At 37.5% G+C, this 16,580-nt stretch overlaps 1 protein-coding gene across 1 annotated transcript in view; it reads right to left on the bottom strand.

The window, feature by feature from the left end:
- sptlc1 (serine palmitoyltransferase, long chain base subunit 1) overlaps nt 1–16,580 on the bottom strand; it is a 28,930-nt gene that overhangs the window by 3,913 nt on the left and 8,437 nt on the right. The window contains exons 8-13 of the mRNA XM_052117726.1: nt 15,557–15,646; nt 13,169–13,276; nt 12,970–13,065; nt 9,528–9,624; nt 1,605–1,659; nt 1,217–1,334 (exon numbers count right to left, since the gene is read on the bottom strand). Coding sequence (XP_051973686.1) covers nt 1,217–1,334; nt 1,605–1,659; nt 9,528–9,624; nt 12,970–13,065; nt 13,169–13,276; nt 15,557–15,646 — 564 coding nt within the window. The remainder of the gene's footprint in view (nt 1–1,216; nt 1,335–1,604; nt 1,660–9,527; nt 9,625–12,969; nt 13,066–13,168; nt 13,277–15,556; nt 15,647–16,580) is intronic.

The raw sequence follows: 16,580 nt of genomic DNA, 5'->3' as shown, positions 1-16,580 counted from the left end.
TGGGCCATACAAATTATGTGAGGAGTTTATGAGAAATAACAAAACGGGAGACTCCAGGGAAAAACGGGAGTGTTGACCGGTATGAAGTTACAAGCCGTTCCCGAAGCAGTGCTCAGTTTTACAACTGATATTTGTACATCTAACGTAAGTTGAGCGTATTGGACACTTCAGTTTTTCAGATCTTTGGAATTGTTTTGTTAGACAAGTAATAAAGAGAAAAGGTCCATTTATAAAAATATTGAAAAATTACATCTGTTATATAAAGCAACTTATTTGCAGTTAATTGTTATTTCTAACTCTTTCCTGTCACAGAGCACTTTATTTTGAGAGTTGTTTAAGTGAAAGAAGATCCTGTAACTTAGTGCAGTTTGGGGGAAATTGTAATGTTTAATAATTTATTTTATTATGAAAATAAAATGTTGCATTGAAGAAAGGTAGATTTTGTTTGTATATGTGGTCAATAATAGTTCTTAGAAAGAAAATCGGAATCGGTAAAATCGGTATCGGCAGGTCACACTTGCAAAAAAATCGGAAATCGAAATCGGCCAAGAAAATTGCAATCGGTACATCTCTAATTTTTACTGTTGTTTTTGGAACCCAGCCAACCTGAAAATTATACTATATTATAATAGGCCTATCATCATTTAATAAAGTGTATTTTTTATACAAATATATTTCTGTCCTGAATTCTTCACTTTCACATGTTATTAAACACACCAGCCTTCATTTCACATGAAAAAAAGTATTTGAAAATATGTTTCTTCATTCTACCATCTCCACAGAAATAGGGTCTCCTCTGTGTCACTGCATGCCATTAACACTGTGTGTATGAACCAACAACAACCAAGATCGTTTGCCCTAATGTGAATGTTAAATATCAAAATCCTTGCTTATATTTTGCTGTCCGTGAAACGCTCATTTGGAGTGCTTACATAATGCAATAACATCACAAAATCACAAAACAACAAAAAAAAAATCCCTTATTTGGACAGTAGAATGTGATTGGCATTTAAGTGCACAAAAATTGTAGTTATCACAAATGATCACAGTTAGATCCCCCAGCCATCGGGCTCCCTCTTGGTAACGCCTACATTTCAGGATCCAAATCAATTCTACACTCTAATGCATAGAATTAAGTCCCACCATTCAGGGATAAAAAAAGTTTATGATAACAATGGTGAGACGATTGACTCAATTGTTTGTTGCTTTATCTTACGTATTCAACAATAGTACGAAGCAGCTTCAGGTCATTTTCTCTGGATCCGGTGCTGTTCTCCAACTGCAGATGAAGAGCAGGAGCAGAAGGTTCTCCTACAAGCTTCAGCCCTGGAGTTCTGCAGTAATTATCAATTAATATCATCACTTCTGACACCGCAATACCATTGAGAATTCAACATGTATTAGGTCATTAATAAATCTTGGACACGAGACATTTAGCATTCATCGTTAGATTTTGCCTTAAATAACTCCTAATAACTTTCTCTTTTCATAGATCTTGCTCCTTTTTTGGTATTACTGAGTTCACATCAAGTGTTTCATGTTCTAGTAACTATAGCCATATTTGCTTTTCATTCATCTGAAAAAATTAAGAAAATTAGACTTACCCTTGCAGTGCTTTGTGGACGTCTTTGCATTTGTTACTCAGAATGTTGAAAATGCCTGTGAGAGAAAAAAAAACAATTTATATAAAATCACCCGACTACTATTGTGTAAGTCCCCCTCATACCACTATTCTTCTCACAGCAACTGTACAGAGCGGTTATCTGAGTTACCGTAGACTTCGAAACAGTCTGGCCATTCTCTGTTGACCACTCACTACAATAAGGCATTTCCATCCACAGAGCTGCCCCTCACTAGATGTTTTTGGTTTTTGCCACAATTCGGAGTAAATTCTAGAGACTGCTGTGTGTGAAAATCCCAGGAGATCAGAAGTTACAGAAATACTCAAACCAGCCCGTCTGGCACCAACGAAGTGGCCGTCCAGCCAAGATGACACAACGGGCTCAATGAGGCTCACTTAGACCATAGAGTGACAGCTAAAGACTTGAAGGATTCTTTGGAACTGGTTACCATGTCTGTTCATGAGTCTACTGTACAGAAAACATTAAACAGGCATGGAAACCATGACAGGACACCATGAATGAAGCCGCTGCTTTCTAACAAAATCATTTATGTGCGCCTGAAGTTTGCCAAAGACCACCTTGACACTCCACAATGCTAATGTTTTGTGAAGATGAAACTAAGGTTAAAATGTTTGGGAAGAACATACAATACTGTGTATGCCATAAAAAGGGCACTGCATACCAAAATGTAAACATCATCCCAACGGTGAAGAATGGTGGAGGGAGCATCATGATTTGGGGCTGCTTTGTTGCTTAGGGGCCTGGCACGCTTGCCATCATTGAGGGAAACATTTATTCTTTGGATGATGCAGCAGGACAATGACCCTAGACATCAAAGTAAATCCACTACAGAATGGCTTGGGAAAAAAAAAAAGAAGATGTAAGTTTTGGAGTGGACTAGTAAGAGCCCAGACCTTAACCCAAAAGAGATGCTGTGGAATGACCTCAAGAAAAGTCATTCACACCAGAGATCATTAGAATATGGCTGAGGACTTCCGGTTTAAGCATGGCGTGAGCAGTCACACGTGAGTGTAGCCCCCGACCTCTTTCGTTCATTTAGTCATTTTTTTTTTTTCGATATTTATTCACTACAATCGACTATCTGGCACCTGATATTACTTGAAATAACGGTGGACCAAAAATGACAAGTAGAAAGCAACTTCGGAATAAAACTGGCGACAAAGACGGTGAAGCTTCGAGCAAGACCGACGATATGGCACCATCCCCTGAGGGCTTAACGGCTTTACCTGAAGATCTCGAAAGGCTTCGGTCAGTGCTTCTTTCTGATATAACGCAAGTAGTTCACTCTCTTTTAAAAACAGAACTGGCTGGTGCTCTGTCACCTGTGAACGCGACATTGGAACAAGTTAAATCATATTACGAAGCTCATGATGAACGACTTCGCGAGGTTGAAGATGGCCTAAATGACTACAGTGATAGGCTGGTGAATGTCGAGGCTTCAATGGATGCGCTACTGAAAGAGAACATATCACTGAAGGAAAAGCTGGATGACCTCGAAAATCGCTCACGGAGATCTAATATGAGAGTTGTGGGCATCCCCGAAAAGTTGGAAGGACAAGACCCGATTAAATTTATGACAGAATTTTTTGAGGAAGTACTGGGGAAATTATTCTTCACAAGTCCTCTTGTTCTTTCTCGTGCCCATCGAGTTGGACCCATCCCAACCAACGATGCAAGGGGCAATCAGACCAAACCCAGAGTGTTTCTGGTTCTTTTTCACTACTTCCAGGACAAGCATCACATCGTCAGATTCAGTAAGCAACAGCGAGAGTTGCTCTTTCGCGGACGCCGGGTGTTTTTCCACGAGGATTTCAGCGCTGAGCTGGGGAGGAAGCGAGCGGCGTTCAAAGATGTGAAGTCTCGGCTTTACGAAAAGGGAGTCAGATTTGGTCTCTTGTACCCTGCAAGGCTCCGGGTTACTCACGAAGGGAAAACACACTTGTTCAGCGCGCCAGAAGAAGCCAACGAGTTCTACCATTCTAATTGGGGTGAAGATTGAAGAATAATGTGCAAAGACATTCCTTTTGCCTCGGGTAAGGGGTGAGGAAGAGTTAGAAAAAAAAAAAAAAGATTTTTTTTTTTCCCATACTGATTACTGATTTTCATAGACTTTAATTAAAAAGACTCATACCGTAACTATGTTCCAACCCGAGGTTGCGCTGGACTTATGGTAATAAAGTAGTACATTCCTTTTCTCTCCCCCTTTTTTTTTTTTTCCCTCTTCTCTCTTTTTCCGGCAGGATAGCATATAATTTTTGACACCGTTTTGATCCTAGTTTTATAAGGGGGCTGCACTTACATTGCACATGACTTAACTTGTTGGTTTGCATTTTTTGGAAGTTTTTCGTTATGTTTTATCTGCGATCATCCTCAGTTGGGGAATTAGATCTAGGAATAGTGTGTTTTTGGTTGAGGGTTGGGAGGGAGGGGCGGTTGGCAGGATTGTTTACTTCTGGTTTCTTGTATCTTATTTTTGTCATTTACAATTCATGGCTACAATTTGCTTTGGATCAAAACCCATCCATGCTTTTAATTTATATATCATACAGTTAAATATAGGTGATGAGGATTGAGGTCACCCTGTGAGACTTATGACATGGAATGTCAGGGGTTTAAATGGTCTTATTAAAAGAGCTAAGGTTTTCTCCCATCTTAAATCTTTCAAACCAGATATATTGTTTTTACAAGAAACACATTTAAGACTCGGTGACCACAATAGAATTTGTAAGATATGGGTTAGTCAAATTTTTCATTCCAAATTTAATAGCAGATCAAGAGGTGTGGCAATTTTAATTAATAAGAGAGTACAGTTTATACCTTCTGACACAATCTGTGACCCTAATGGTCGTTACATTATTGTATCTGGGTCTCTTTTTCAAGTCCCAGTGGTTTTAGTTAATGTTTACGCTCCCAATTGGGACGATGTTCTGTTTGCAAATAGTCTCCTATCGATAATTCCCAAGCTGGATACACATCATTTGTTATTTGCTGGGGATTTAAATTGTGTTTTCGATCCTCAGCTGGATAGATCCAGCACTTGTAGTAATGTTTCTGATATGGCAATGGCCTTTTCTTTATTTATGCAACAGAATGGCTGTGTAGATCCTTGGAGATTCTTAAACCTGTTGACTAGACAATTCTCCTTTTATTCCCATGTCCATCATTCCTTTTCTAGACTAGATTATTTTTTTTGTAGACAACTTATTTATATCAATGGTCAAGAAAGTTGACTACTCAGCTTTAGTTGTATCCGATCATGCACCTGTGGTGCTGGACCTGCACTTCCCTTTGAACATCAGAGAACGACCAATCTGGGCATTTAATCTATTATTGCTATCCAATGATAAGTTCTGTAACTTTGTCTCATCTAGTATAGATTATTTTCTGGAATACAATAAAATAGATACAGTGTCTTACTCATTACTTTGGGAGACTTTAAAGGCTTACTTGAGGGGTCAAATAATTTCTTATACATCGTATGCTAACAAAGAACGTAAGAAGGAACTGCAAACACTCTCACAATCCATATTAGATTTAGACAGACAGTATTCTGAATCTCCCACAGCTAAATTACATTAAAAAAAAAAGAGTTGACTTGCAGACAAAGTTTAATTTTTTATCCACTTCTCATGCAGAACAATTAATAATGAGGACGCGCGGTCTTTACTATGAATATGGAGACAAATCAAGTCGGCTCTTGGCTCATCAGCTGAAACGTCAAACTGCCTCCCGACTTATTTCTCAGATAAAAGACTCAAATCAAACTTTAGTTAGCAACCCAAAAGAAATTAATACAATTTTCAAACACTTCTACTCCTCATTATATACTTCTGAATTCCCTTCAGATACAACGGATATGGAACATTTCTTAAACAATTTGGATATTCCTACTTTGCAATCAGATAGGGCAGTAGATTTAGAACGTGACCTCGAGATTGAAGAAATTAGTAAGGCCATTATGGCAATGAAGAGTGGTAAGTCCCCAGGCCTTGATGGGTCTCCTATTGATTTTTATAAAAATTTTTAAGGAGAAACTTGCACCAATTCTTTTTGAAGTTTTGAAAGAATCTTTGGAGGCAGGCTCCCTACCTCCAACTTTTTCGCAAACATCTATTACACTCCTTCTTAAAAAAGATAAAGACTATACCCGGTGTGAATCGAATCGTCCAATATCTCTATTAAACACCGACATTAAAATCTTAGCTAAAGTATTGGCATTTCGTTTAGAACATGTCCTCCCTTTGATAATCTCAGACGATCAAACAGGATTTATTAAAGGTCGCCAATCTTTCTCTAATATTCAAAGACTCGCTAACACAATGTATCTTTCTGACACTTCTCCGCATCCGGAGGTAGTTATCTCCTTGGATGCGGAGAAGGCGTTTGATCGAATTGAATGGCCATATTTGTTTGCAGTTTTAAAAAAGTTTGGTTTTGGTAATATTTTTATGTCTTGGATCCAATTAATATATCATTCCCCTTCGGCATCAATTCGGACTAATTACTCTCGATCAGAATTTTTCCCATTAACACGAGGGACCCGTCAGGGATGCCCACTGTCCCCACTTCTTTTTGACATTGTGATTGAACCTCTTTCAATAGCTTTGAAAACAGCCACAGCGTTCCAGGGGGTTAGGAGGGGGGTATTGAACATCGTGTGTCTTTATACGTTGATGACCTTTTGCTTTACATTAGTGACCCCATATCTAGTTGTCCTTTAATTCTATCATTATTAGGTCGGTTTGGTACCTTTTCGGGATACAAATTAAATTTCCAAAAAAGTGAATGTTTCCCCATTAATGATTTGGCATTACAAATTCAACAAGAATCATTACCCTTTCGTTTTTCTCCAAATGGCTTTAAATATCTTGGAATTCACATGGCTCCTTTTCTTCTTTGTTTGAAGCCAATTATAAAGCTCAGTTCAAAGAAGTAAAGGCTGAGTTAGAAAGGTGGCGTCTTCCCCTTACTTTAGCTGGAAGAATAAATTCAGTGAAAATGACAATTCTTCCCAAGTTCCTTTATTTGTTTCAGTCCCTACCGTTTTTTTTTTTTGCCCAAATCCTTTTTCCGTGCAATTAATCAATATATATCCTCTTTCATTTGGGAAAAATAAGATCCCCAGAGTTAACAAACATACTCTTCAGGCGACCCGTGATGCAGGTGGTTTAGGCCTCCCAAGTTTCACTCATTATTACTGGGCATCAAATATTCAGAAAATATTATTTTGGCTTCATTGCCCAGAAACAAATTGGTGTTTAATTGAAGCACAAACATGTCACGCTTCCTCTCTCCCTGCTTTAGTGTATTGTTCCCTACCTTTGAAAGCTTCTCGATTCACATCCAACCCTGTAGTACTTTCTACTCTTAAGATCTTTAATCAGTTTCGCTGTCACTTTAAATTTACATCGGCATCAGTTTTGGGTCCTATTTACAAAAATAATTTATTCCCTCCCTCTACAACAGACTCATCATTCGAGAACCTCTGCAGACTGTTTGACCTCCCACGAAGCCATTTTTTTAGATACCTTCAGATTCGTAATTTTGTTAAGAACAAATTTCCACCTTTCCCTGATTTTCCTCCTACCTTGCCCTTAGATAGTCTTACTCTCAATTTTAATAATAAAGGATTGATTTCCATATTATATTCTCAGCTCATGTCTTTGAAAGGGTACAATCTGGATAAAATTAAATCCAAATGGGAAGGTGAGCTGGGCATAATGTTGTCTGAGGATTTTTGGAGGGAGGCGTGTAAAAGGGTCCACTCATCATCATCCTGTCTTAGGTTAGGGCTCATACAATTTAAAGTGCTTCACAGGGTTCACTTGAGCAAGGAATGTTTAGCGAGAATATACCCTGGGTTAGATGCAGCCTGTGATAGATGCTCTTTCTCTCCAGCCAGTCTGACACATACATTTTGGTCTTGCTCCTCTCTAAATAATTACTGGGAATTGGTTTTTAAAACTATCAGTGAGGCCCTTGGGGTGACACTGCGGCCTTGTTCCTCAATAGCTATTTTTGGATCTCCCAGTGACACTATAATATTTACCTTAACTGCAACCCAGAGGGACATCATTGCGTATACTTCTTTACTGGCCCGTAGAAGAATCTCGTTAAGTTGGAAATCCCCTACCCCTCCATCTGCAACAGTTTGGCTAGAAGATGTGATGTTCTTTTTAAAATTATTTAAAGATAAAATTTACATTAAAGGGATCTGTGGACAGATTTTATTTGAAATGGGAACCTATTTTGTCATATTTTAAAAATCTGGAAGAATTACCCAGTTAACCTATTTTCCATGTATCTCTCTCTTTACATCTTTTTGTGTCGTTGTATTTGCTGTTTTGACCTCAGTGTAGTTTGTCTCACAGAATGGCAAAATTATTATTATTATCATTTTTCTTCTCTCTCTTTTATGTATGCATTTATACTGTAACAGTGATACTTTTATCATCATTACTTTTGTTTTGGTTGGTATGCATGGGTACATGCCTTGAAAAGGTGTAGTGACATAATGGTTATATTTTGACTTTGTAACCAGACGTTATGTTATTTTGTTGTATTTAAGCTGCCCAGGGATGTTTTGGGGGTGAGGGGGGTTGTTATAGTTAAAATCAGAAGGAGGGAAAATGTAACTTTCATGGTTTCACTGTATATTGCTTTACTCCTTTCAATAAAAAAAAAAAAAAAAAAAGAATATGGCTGAGCTGAAGCAGTTCTATAAAGAAGAGTGGCACAAAATTCCTTCTGAACGTTGTGCAAGTCTAATCCGCAGCTACTGGAAACGCTTGGTTGAGATTATTGCTGCCAAAGTAGGATTGACCAGTTATTTAATCCAAGGGTTCACTTACTTTTTCCACAGCACTGTGAATGTTTAAAGGGATATGTAAAAAAAAAAAAAGACATGAAAGATTATAATTGTGTGTTGTTAGCTTAAGCACATTGTGTTTGTCTATACTTGTGACTTTGATGAAGATGAGTTCAGATACATTTTCTAGCCACTGTATATGGTAGGGACCAATTATAGCAGGCCCAGTTACAAGGCTGTTGCCAGGTGGGTGCAAGGGGGTTTCAGAAAAGCCCACACTGATGATATAGGAGTGCTCCTCTGGAAGAAAATGCTTGATTTGTGCAAGGTTTATGAGGTTCTTGAATTACATCTGTTTAAATGAGGTATCCGCAGTTTTGCAGACAGCATGAGTTAGAAGTTTTATTAATATAATTGCGCTTTGTATCATTAGACAAGCCAGTTAAAAGTTGCAGGGAACTGTTTAGGAGAGAGAGAAAGAAATACGTGAGCACTTCAAACATCATGAGTTCTGGCATGACTGTCGCAACTCTGATAAGCAGGACAGTTTAAATGACACAATGTTGTATGCTGGTTGTTGTACCAATGGCATGTTTACAACAAAATGAACTGTGATTGGTCATTTACCTGTCTCAGACGGCTCCTCCACATGCAAGCAGGCCATTTTTGATGCAATTGTGGCTTGAGAAACTAATCGGTCAAGCGGAAAATTTTATCGCATGATGCAGGCAATTTATAAATTCAGAATATTGGCCGATTTAACTGCCTTTGCGACCACTAATAGGGATGCTGCCTTTTAGTAAATTCCACTAAAAATGATGTCCAAGTTTCATATGGATGTCTCTACATTGCTGCATATGGTTTGGATAAACTGATAATCGGTGGGGTTCTTTGAAGTCTAGCCAATTCAGTTAGCAGTAGAAAGAAACACTCCATAATGTGATATTAAACAAGGAATAATAATCATATTTCTACTCCTTTCTACCTGATTTATTGAAAATCAAAAGGTCCACTCCAGTAAAATGCAGTAAAAAACAAACAGATTAATTAATTTGGGTGTATGTGTGTGTTGTTACCTGGATCCTCCTCCATGATATTTAAACCTTCAATAGCAGCTGCAGCCAGCATGGGCGGCACAGACGCTGAGAAGCAGTAACCCTGACCTGAGAGACGCTGAAAATAACACCAAACACACTATATTTAATAACCCATTCACAATAATAATAATAATAATAATAATAATAATAATATACGCTCATAAACACTCACCACTTAAACAAAAACGTGTCACCATATCAAATCAGAGTATCAAATGTAATAAATATATTAGGAATACACAATATACCTGACTAAATTTGAGCATTTCAGTTATTGAGTGATTCTCATGAAATCTGTCAAGAAAATGTGCTGGTCCTATTGTACTCCAAAATCAAAAGAAAAACAAAAAATTATATGCACCCCCTAATTCTCATAACAGAAAAAAGATGGTAATTAGAATATTTTCATTAACACAATGTGTAAACTGAAACATTATTTAAGTTGTCAAGTATTCATAAATCATAGTGGTACTTTCTTGGCACAGCCTTTCATTTTCGCTGGATTTAATAATAATAATAAAAAAGCAGCATGTAATTCAAAAAGAGACTGTGTTAAGGTAATCAGAAACATCATTGAACATCATCTAATTAGTAAAGTAAAATGTCTGGAAATGTTACGGTAATAAGAATTCAGGGTTAAAATGAGCTTAAGTGCCCTGGAAAAAAAGTTCCAATTCCAAAAAATCTTAATAGTCCTAAATGTAGGCAAAATATAATTTCATATTTCTTTTATTGATTTGAGGTTATATATGACCCAGACCTTTTCTTGACAGGTTTCGTGAGAAATCCCCTATTGTGAACATTTGATAATCGGGGCTTTTTCAAATTCAAAACTCTTTTTTGTGTCTGGTTTCAAAAGAACAATTATTCATCTTTTCTGCAATACATTGTGAACACTTTTTTTCTCTCCAAAAATAGACAAAGCATTATCGATGTAAAACATCAACCATTACATTGATTATCAGCCATCATTATTAGCAATCTAGGTATCTGTCCATACACGAAACCAAGAAATCAATTTAATCAATATTTTACAATTAATCCATATTAATTCTACCAATATTTTTTTGGTATTGCAAGCCTTTGACATAATTTTTTGAATAAGACCAAAGTGCTCAGTTCTCAGGTTTCCAAATGCCACCATTTTTGCTCATCATTTAAAGCAACAGTATGAAAATGTGGAAAGTCTGCATATGCTGCTCAGATTTTTGTTGCTCCATTTACATCGAATTAGACCGTGTGGATTCATTTCCTTTACATCATTAACGGGAAAAATGAATCTGATATGATTCATGAAAAGTGCCTTTTAAAAGTCACATAGGCAAATACATAAATCTGAAAAAATTACAGCATGACATCAAAACTCATATCAACATTATGCTTATTAATAAAGTTGTCTAATGATTTCATAGAACAGGATCCCTGCTGCCTCCATGCCCAAAGATGTGCCCTTACTGCACAATCTTTGTCAACAGTAGTATTTGATAGTAGTAGTTGATGTTGCAGCAATGTACATACTACATGCCAGACATGGTGCATACATGGTGCATACATGGCAAGATTTTTACTGGAGCATTTTTGCCCCCACATTTTAAATTCTGTTTCAAATAGTTTATTTTATTATTTTAATAATTGTTTTTGTGAAACATTATGGTGGCCCAGGGGTGCACAACAAAACAAAATTAGCAAAGCAAATCAAAGCTGAAAACACAGTGAATTTAAGCCACGACACAACAAAGTAATCAGAAAAGAAAAGGATTATCTAGTGTTGTAAATTGGTTTTATTGTGCTGTGGTTTATTTCAGTTGTGTTTTCAGCTTTAATTTGCTTGGCTAATTTTGTTGTTCTGTGCACTCCATGGCCACCGTAGAAAATAAATGAGGAAGATGTGAAAATATTGCTAATTGAAAATACTGTTCACGCTTCCTCTTGTCTCATTGGTTGAAGAACAGCACGGTTGACGCTTCAGCGCCTGCTCTGCAAGATTGTGTAAATAATATCAAACATGTTTGAAAATAGTGGAGTGTCTACGGCAGCCACGAATACTTTTTTGTTTGAAAACACATATTTGTCTCTACATTTTTGCCTTCCCTCCACATGGAGACGCCATGTTTGACAGCCAAAACTGACCTTTTTGAAAACGCTCTCCGAAGTGGATACATTTGAAAACGCAGTTTTCGCATTGTAGTGTGGACAGGGGAAATGGGGATATCTGAAAACGATGATGTATTTGTTGTCAACTGACATGGTCAAGTGATCCATTCGACCCAAAACAATAAAGATGGCAGCCCATGTTGTAGCGGCAGTGCCTGCTATTAACTTTGATGGTGAATAAAGATAAATGTCACTTTGCTCATCTTTCACATTGAATTCCTTTAAAGGCGACGGGAGGATTATTCTAAATTGCTGTCCGAGACAGAACACAAGGACAATTGCTTTTCAGACTGTACATGAAAATGCGATTTTCCACCTCTGCAGTAAGGGGATTTAAAAGTTTTCAAATGTTTTAGTGTGGCCGAGCAACTTTTGAAAAACGCTTGAAAATGGCAGTGTTGACGGAGAGTGTTTCGAAAGCAAAAATAAATTTTTCAAAATTAATGTGGACGTAGCCCAAGACTGGCTCGTATTGCGTCACTGAACAAAATATTTTTTCCATGTATCACATTTCAAAGCTAGAAGATTAAATGAGGAGAATTCTTCACATAGGTCCAGACTTATAAATGCATATGTATAAAATTACAGTTTTATCTCCAATTATAAAACACACATGTCCAGAATTACACATCAAAAGAAGTTTCCGTTGATCATTCAAACAATGACCTGTGAGCCAAACTTTTCAGATTATCTGCACTAAACTATTTAGAGCAGGTTTTTTCAAGCACTGGGTTGAAGCCCAAAAAATGTGGGTTGCGGATCATTGTCTGCTGGGTCGCAAAATGTTTACGGTCATGAGTACAAATTACCAAGGAGGAGGATAGAACTGTACATTTGCAATGTTTGTGGCAACAGTGACCTCTATTGTCGAATCGTGTTAACATCTCCAGGTTTGCATAAACGACCACAAGAAAGAGGCTACATTTCACTGATGGTAATTATTGATGTCCAATCACAACAATCTATCAATGCTACGAATAATCCTTTTTGGACAAGGTCTCTTTACATAGTGTTGCATGCGCTAACTCAGTGCATTACTGTGCAAGTCTGAATGTAATCCAATTCAATCCAGAGTGTATGTGTGTATGTATGTATGTATATATATATAAAAAACACTGTTTTCTTCATATTGTTTAATGACTGATAATGTTTGTGTATTTATGAAATTACTCGGGGAACAAATATTGGGCTATAGATATTAGGCCACTATATTATAAGCATATAAACATAAAAATTACAGACACAATATTTCAATTTGTAATCATACCTGATGATCAATAACAAAGGATCGTCCACAGCAGAAACCTCCAATTGATGCCAATGCGTTCTCCATGTTGGCACTTATAAGATCAATATCATCAATCTAAATTTAAAACAGAAACATAAATATGAGAAATCGTGATTTACTAATTGTCCGTTTAGTACTGTAAATCTTATGCATTTATACTGAAGATAATATTACGCACGTTGACCCCAAAATGTTCTGTGACTCCTCGCCCATGTTCTCCAAGCACTCCAAAAGACATGCTCTCCTCCAGAAAGATCCTAACTTTATATTTATACTTCAACTTCACCTGGAAATGGAGACAGATTTATTTATAAATGCAACCAGTGCAATGCAACAGTAGTAATTTCAAACTGGATAAATTATACCATACAAACAAAATCAAATCCAGAGAAATAACAAAATACAATACAGTTACATAAGTTGGCTAAATTTAGTTTAACCCCAATTCGAATTCCCAAAACATACTCTACACCAGATTGTAGTATATTGATTTATATATTTGCGGGAGGGTGGAGGGCAGGGTTGGGTTGTGATTCCGCACACCCGGCCCCTAATTGGGCTGATTAGCCAGAGAGGAATAAGGGCCGACTGGAGACAAAGAGAGTGTTATGGACATCTGTTCGACACCTGTGTGTGTGTTTGTCTTATGGTACCAGTGTAAAGGGATTGGTGGAAAGGAGAAGGCAAGAGCCAGCTTGAAAATATAAATAATATTTTAATGATGAACTGAACCGAAAGACTAACACACGCTCAGATGACAGACAGCTGTCCATAACTCTCTCTCTGTCACACTGCCATCTCCAGTAGGCCCAATTAGGGGCAGAATCACGACCCGGCCCCGCACTCCAACCTGCAACACTATAAAAAAAATTCTACGATTAAATTATTGCCATGTAAATGATTAAATATGTTAATGATGTTAAAAACAAAGTTTCATTTCACATCAGCCATCACATGATTTTACTCGCATTACTTGTAGAACAACATCCTCTTACAAACTGAGAAAAGTATGGGAATATATACTCTTTAGTGGTGATGCGGGAAGGCCAGACTCTTACCCAGGCTCTACTAGCTCGAAAGTCTCTATTTCTGCGTGTCTGCAACTTCTGTTTCAGCTGACCTGGCTTTTTAAATTGCAGAGATTAATCGCCTCAGACCCATCTTTCACCAGGCCATGCTGACATGTAAATTTTGCTCGACAAAAATGTTTAGGTAGGTGTCAGTAGTAAATGACTATTGATAGCTTTATGCCACTTTTTTGCACAGCCAGCTCATCAAGTAGGTTAGTTTTCAACTAAGTGTGGACTGTTTGATTGACTATCTTGTATTCTGAGAGTTCATGTCATGTTGTGAGACAATACATTAGGTTTACACAACTCAAACAGCTATTTTTCCACAAATTACATTATTTCATACAGACTAGGCTTCCCTGTAATTATTTTCAACAATGTACTGACTGTTATAATACTTCTACTAGTTGAATTCCATTTAGAAATATGTTTGTTCTTATTGGTCCTACACTGCCGATTCACACATTTATTCAGTGAAAGTCTGTCATGTTTTATAAAGGATAGCTTATGTACAATGATCATAATTCAAGGCAAACACATCATAAATACACTGATGAAGCAAAACATAATGACCACCTGCCTAATATGCTGTTGGTCCTCTGCATGCCGCCAAAACATTATCTATCCTCTGAGACATGGACTCTACAAGACCCCTGAAGGTGTTCTGTGGTATCTGGCACCAAGGCATTAACAGCATATCCTTCAAGTGCAGTAAAATGCATGGTGGAGCCGACTTATTGGTCCAGCACATCCCACAGACGCTCTATCGGATTAAGATCATGGGAATTTGGAGGCCAGGGCAACACCTTGAACTGTACATCATGTTCCTCAGACTATTACCGAACAATGTGTGCAGTGTGGCAGGGCGCATTATCCTGCTTGAAAGAGGCCACTGCCATCAGGGAAAACCACTGCCATAAAGGGGTGTACCTGGTTTGTATTGATGTTTAGGTAGGTGTCACGTGTCAAATTGACATCCAAGTGAATGGCCGGACCCAGGGTTTCCCAGCAGAATATTGCCCATAGCATCACACTCCCTCCACCCGCTTGTCATCTTCCCACAGTGCATCCTGGTGCCAACACTTCCCCGGGTAAATGCCACATACGTACAATGCCTTCTTCCACGGTTACAAGGTCCAGTTCCGATGGTCTCCAGTTCTCCTGCATTCAACATGTTGACTACGGGCATCTAATCTACCAAGACCTTGACATGTGGCCTTGTTAGGATATGATCATCCTTATTCGCTTCACCTGTGAGTGGTCATAATGTTTTGGCTCATTTGTGTACTAGTCGACTACAAAATGTAAGTTTAAACATCAATAAAATTAGTCGTTGTGCACATCCCTAGTCATAACGCAATTTGTAATGAAATGAAAGTATGTATTCCATTCCCAGGCAAGGGGTGCTTTAGCGGAAATTTGTTCACGTCTTTTGCGTACTTGTGTAGAGTATGTTCCTGTCATGAGGAGCAAGTATGAGGCCGCTGTTTTCTTACCAGTTCAGGGAGTGGACAGATATCTGCTGTGTTAATATAGAGTCCCTCAACTACGATGAATCGTCTGATTACTCTGGCCTTACGTGGGTTCTGGAGTAAAACACATACAAATAACGTCAATTGAAGGAAAATACATGTATAGCAAAACAACAGAAAAACATCTGATGAAATTTCATTAAGAAATTTCATGACAATATATTCATTTTAGCTTTTAAGCAAGTAAGAACTAGGGCTCTGTTGATACAATCAAACATCGTATATTGCCAAACTTTCTAATGGCATTGCATCGATACCTTAGATCCATGTATTGATATTTAAACTATTTATGTATTCACACCATGTAAAAAACACAACAAAATTGCCACACTGTTACTTCCAAATCAATTTATTGAGCTAACCAAGAGACAAAAATTATGTTTTGAGAAACATGCTCTTCATCAGGCATCAGTTAACTGATATACCCAAATTAATTGGAAATTATACTGGAATTATGATATCACGATGTATCGCAATATATCAAATTGTGACATTGCAATACGTATCGTAAAGTGAGGTGCCAGGCTATATTAAGTGACCAAGTGTAAATACTACCATAAAGAAACTTAATGAAGGAAATAAAGTTATTTTAATAAGAACATTAGGGCTGCCCCTGACCAAAGAATTTCCTAGTCGACTAATGGGAGTTAATTTAAGCGATTAGTCGACAAGTCGCACATTTTTTATATTCATTTAATTACTTGAATATATTTTGGGGGGCATCAGAAAATGGTTTGAGTTCCAGGGCTGAAAAAGAATGTTATAAATAACATTGCTAACACTGTTCTACAATACAGAGAAATGCTAAACCGTAATAATGAACCTTTAAAATATACATTTTACAAGCGCATGCACAAAGCGAGCAGCAGCAACACCGGCAAAAGCTGTAATGATCCTGAATGTGTCGGAAAAACCAGCAAGGAGACCGTCTGAACATTTTGTAAATTTATAGAGAGAAATGCACATTAGGGTTGTGCCAACAGATGAT

Source organism: Xyrauchen texanus, chromosome 44, assembly GCF_025860055.1.
Source record: "Xyrauchen texanus isolate HMW12.3.18 chromosome 44, RBS_HiC_50CHRs, whole genome shotgun sequence".
NCBI classification, from domain to species: Eukaryota; Metazoa; Chordata; class Actinopteri; order Cypriniformes; family Catostomidae; genus Xyrauchen; species Xyrauchen texanus.
Note: the sequence above shows the minus strand (reverse complement) of the source record. Positions and strands in the feature narration are given on the sequence as shown.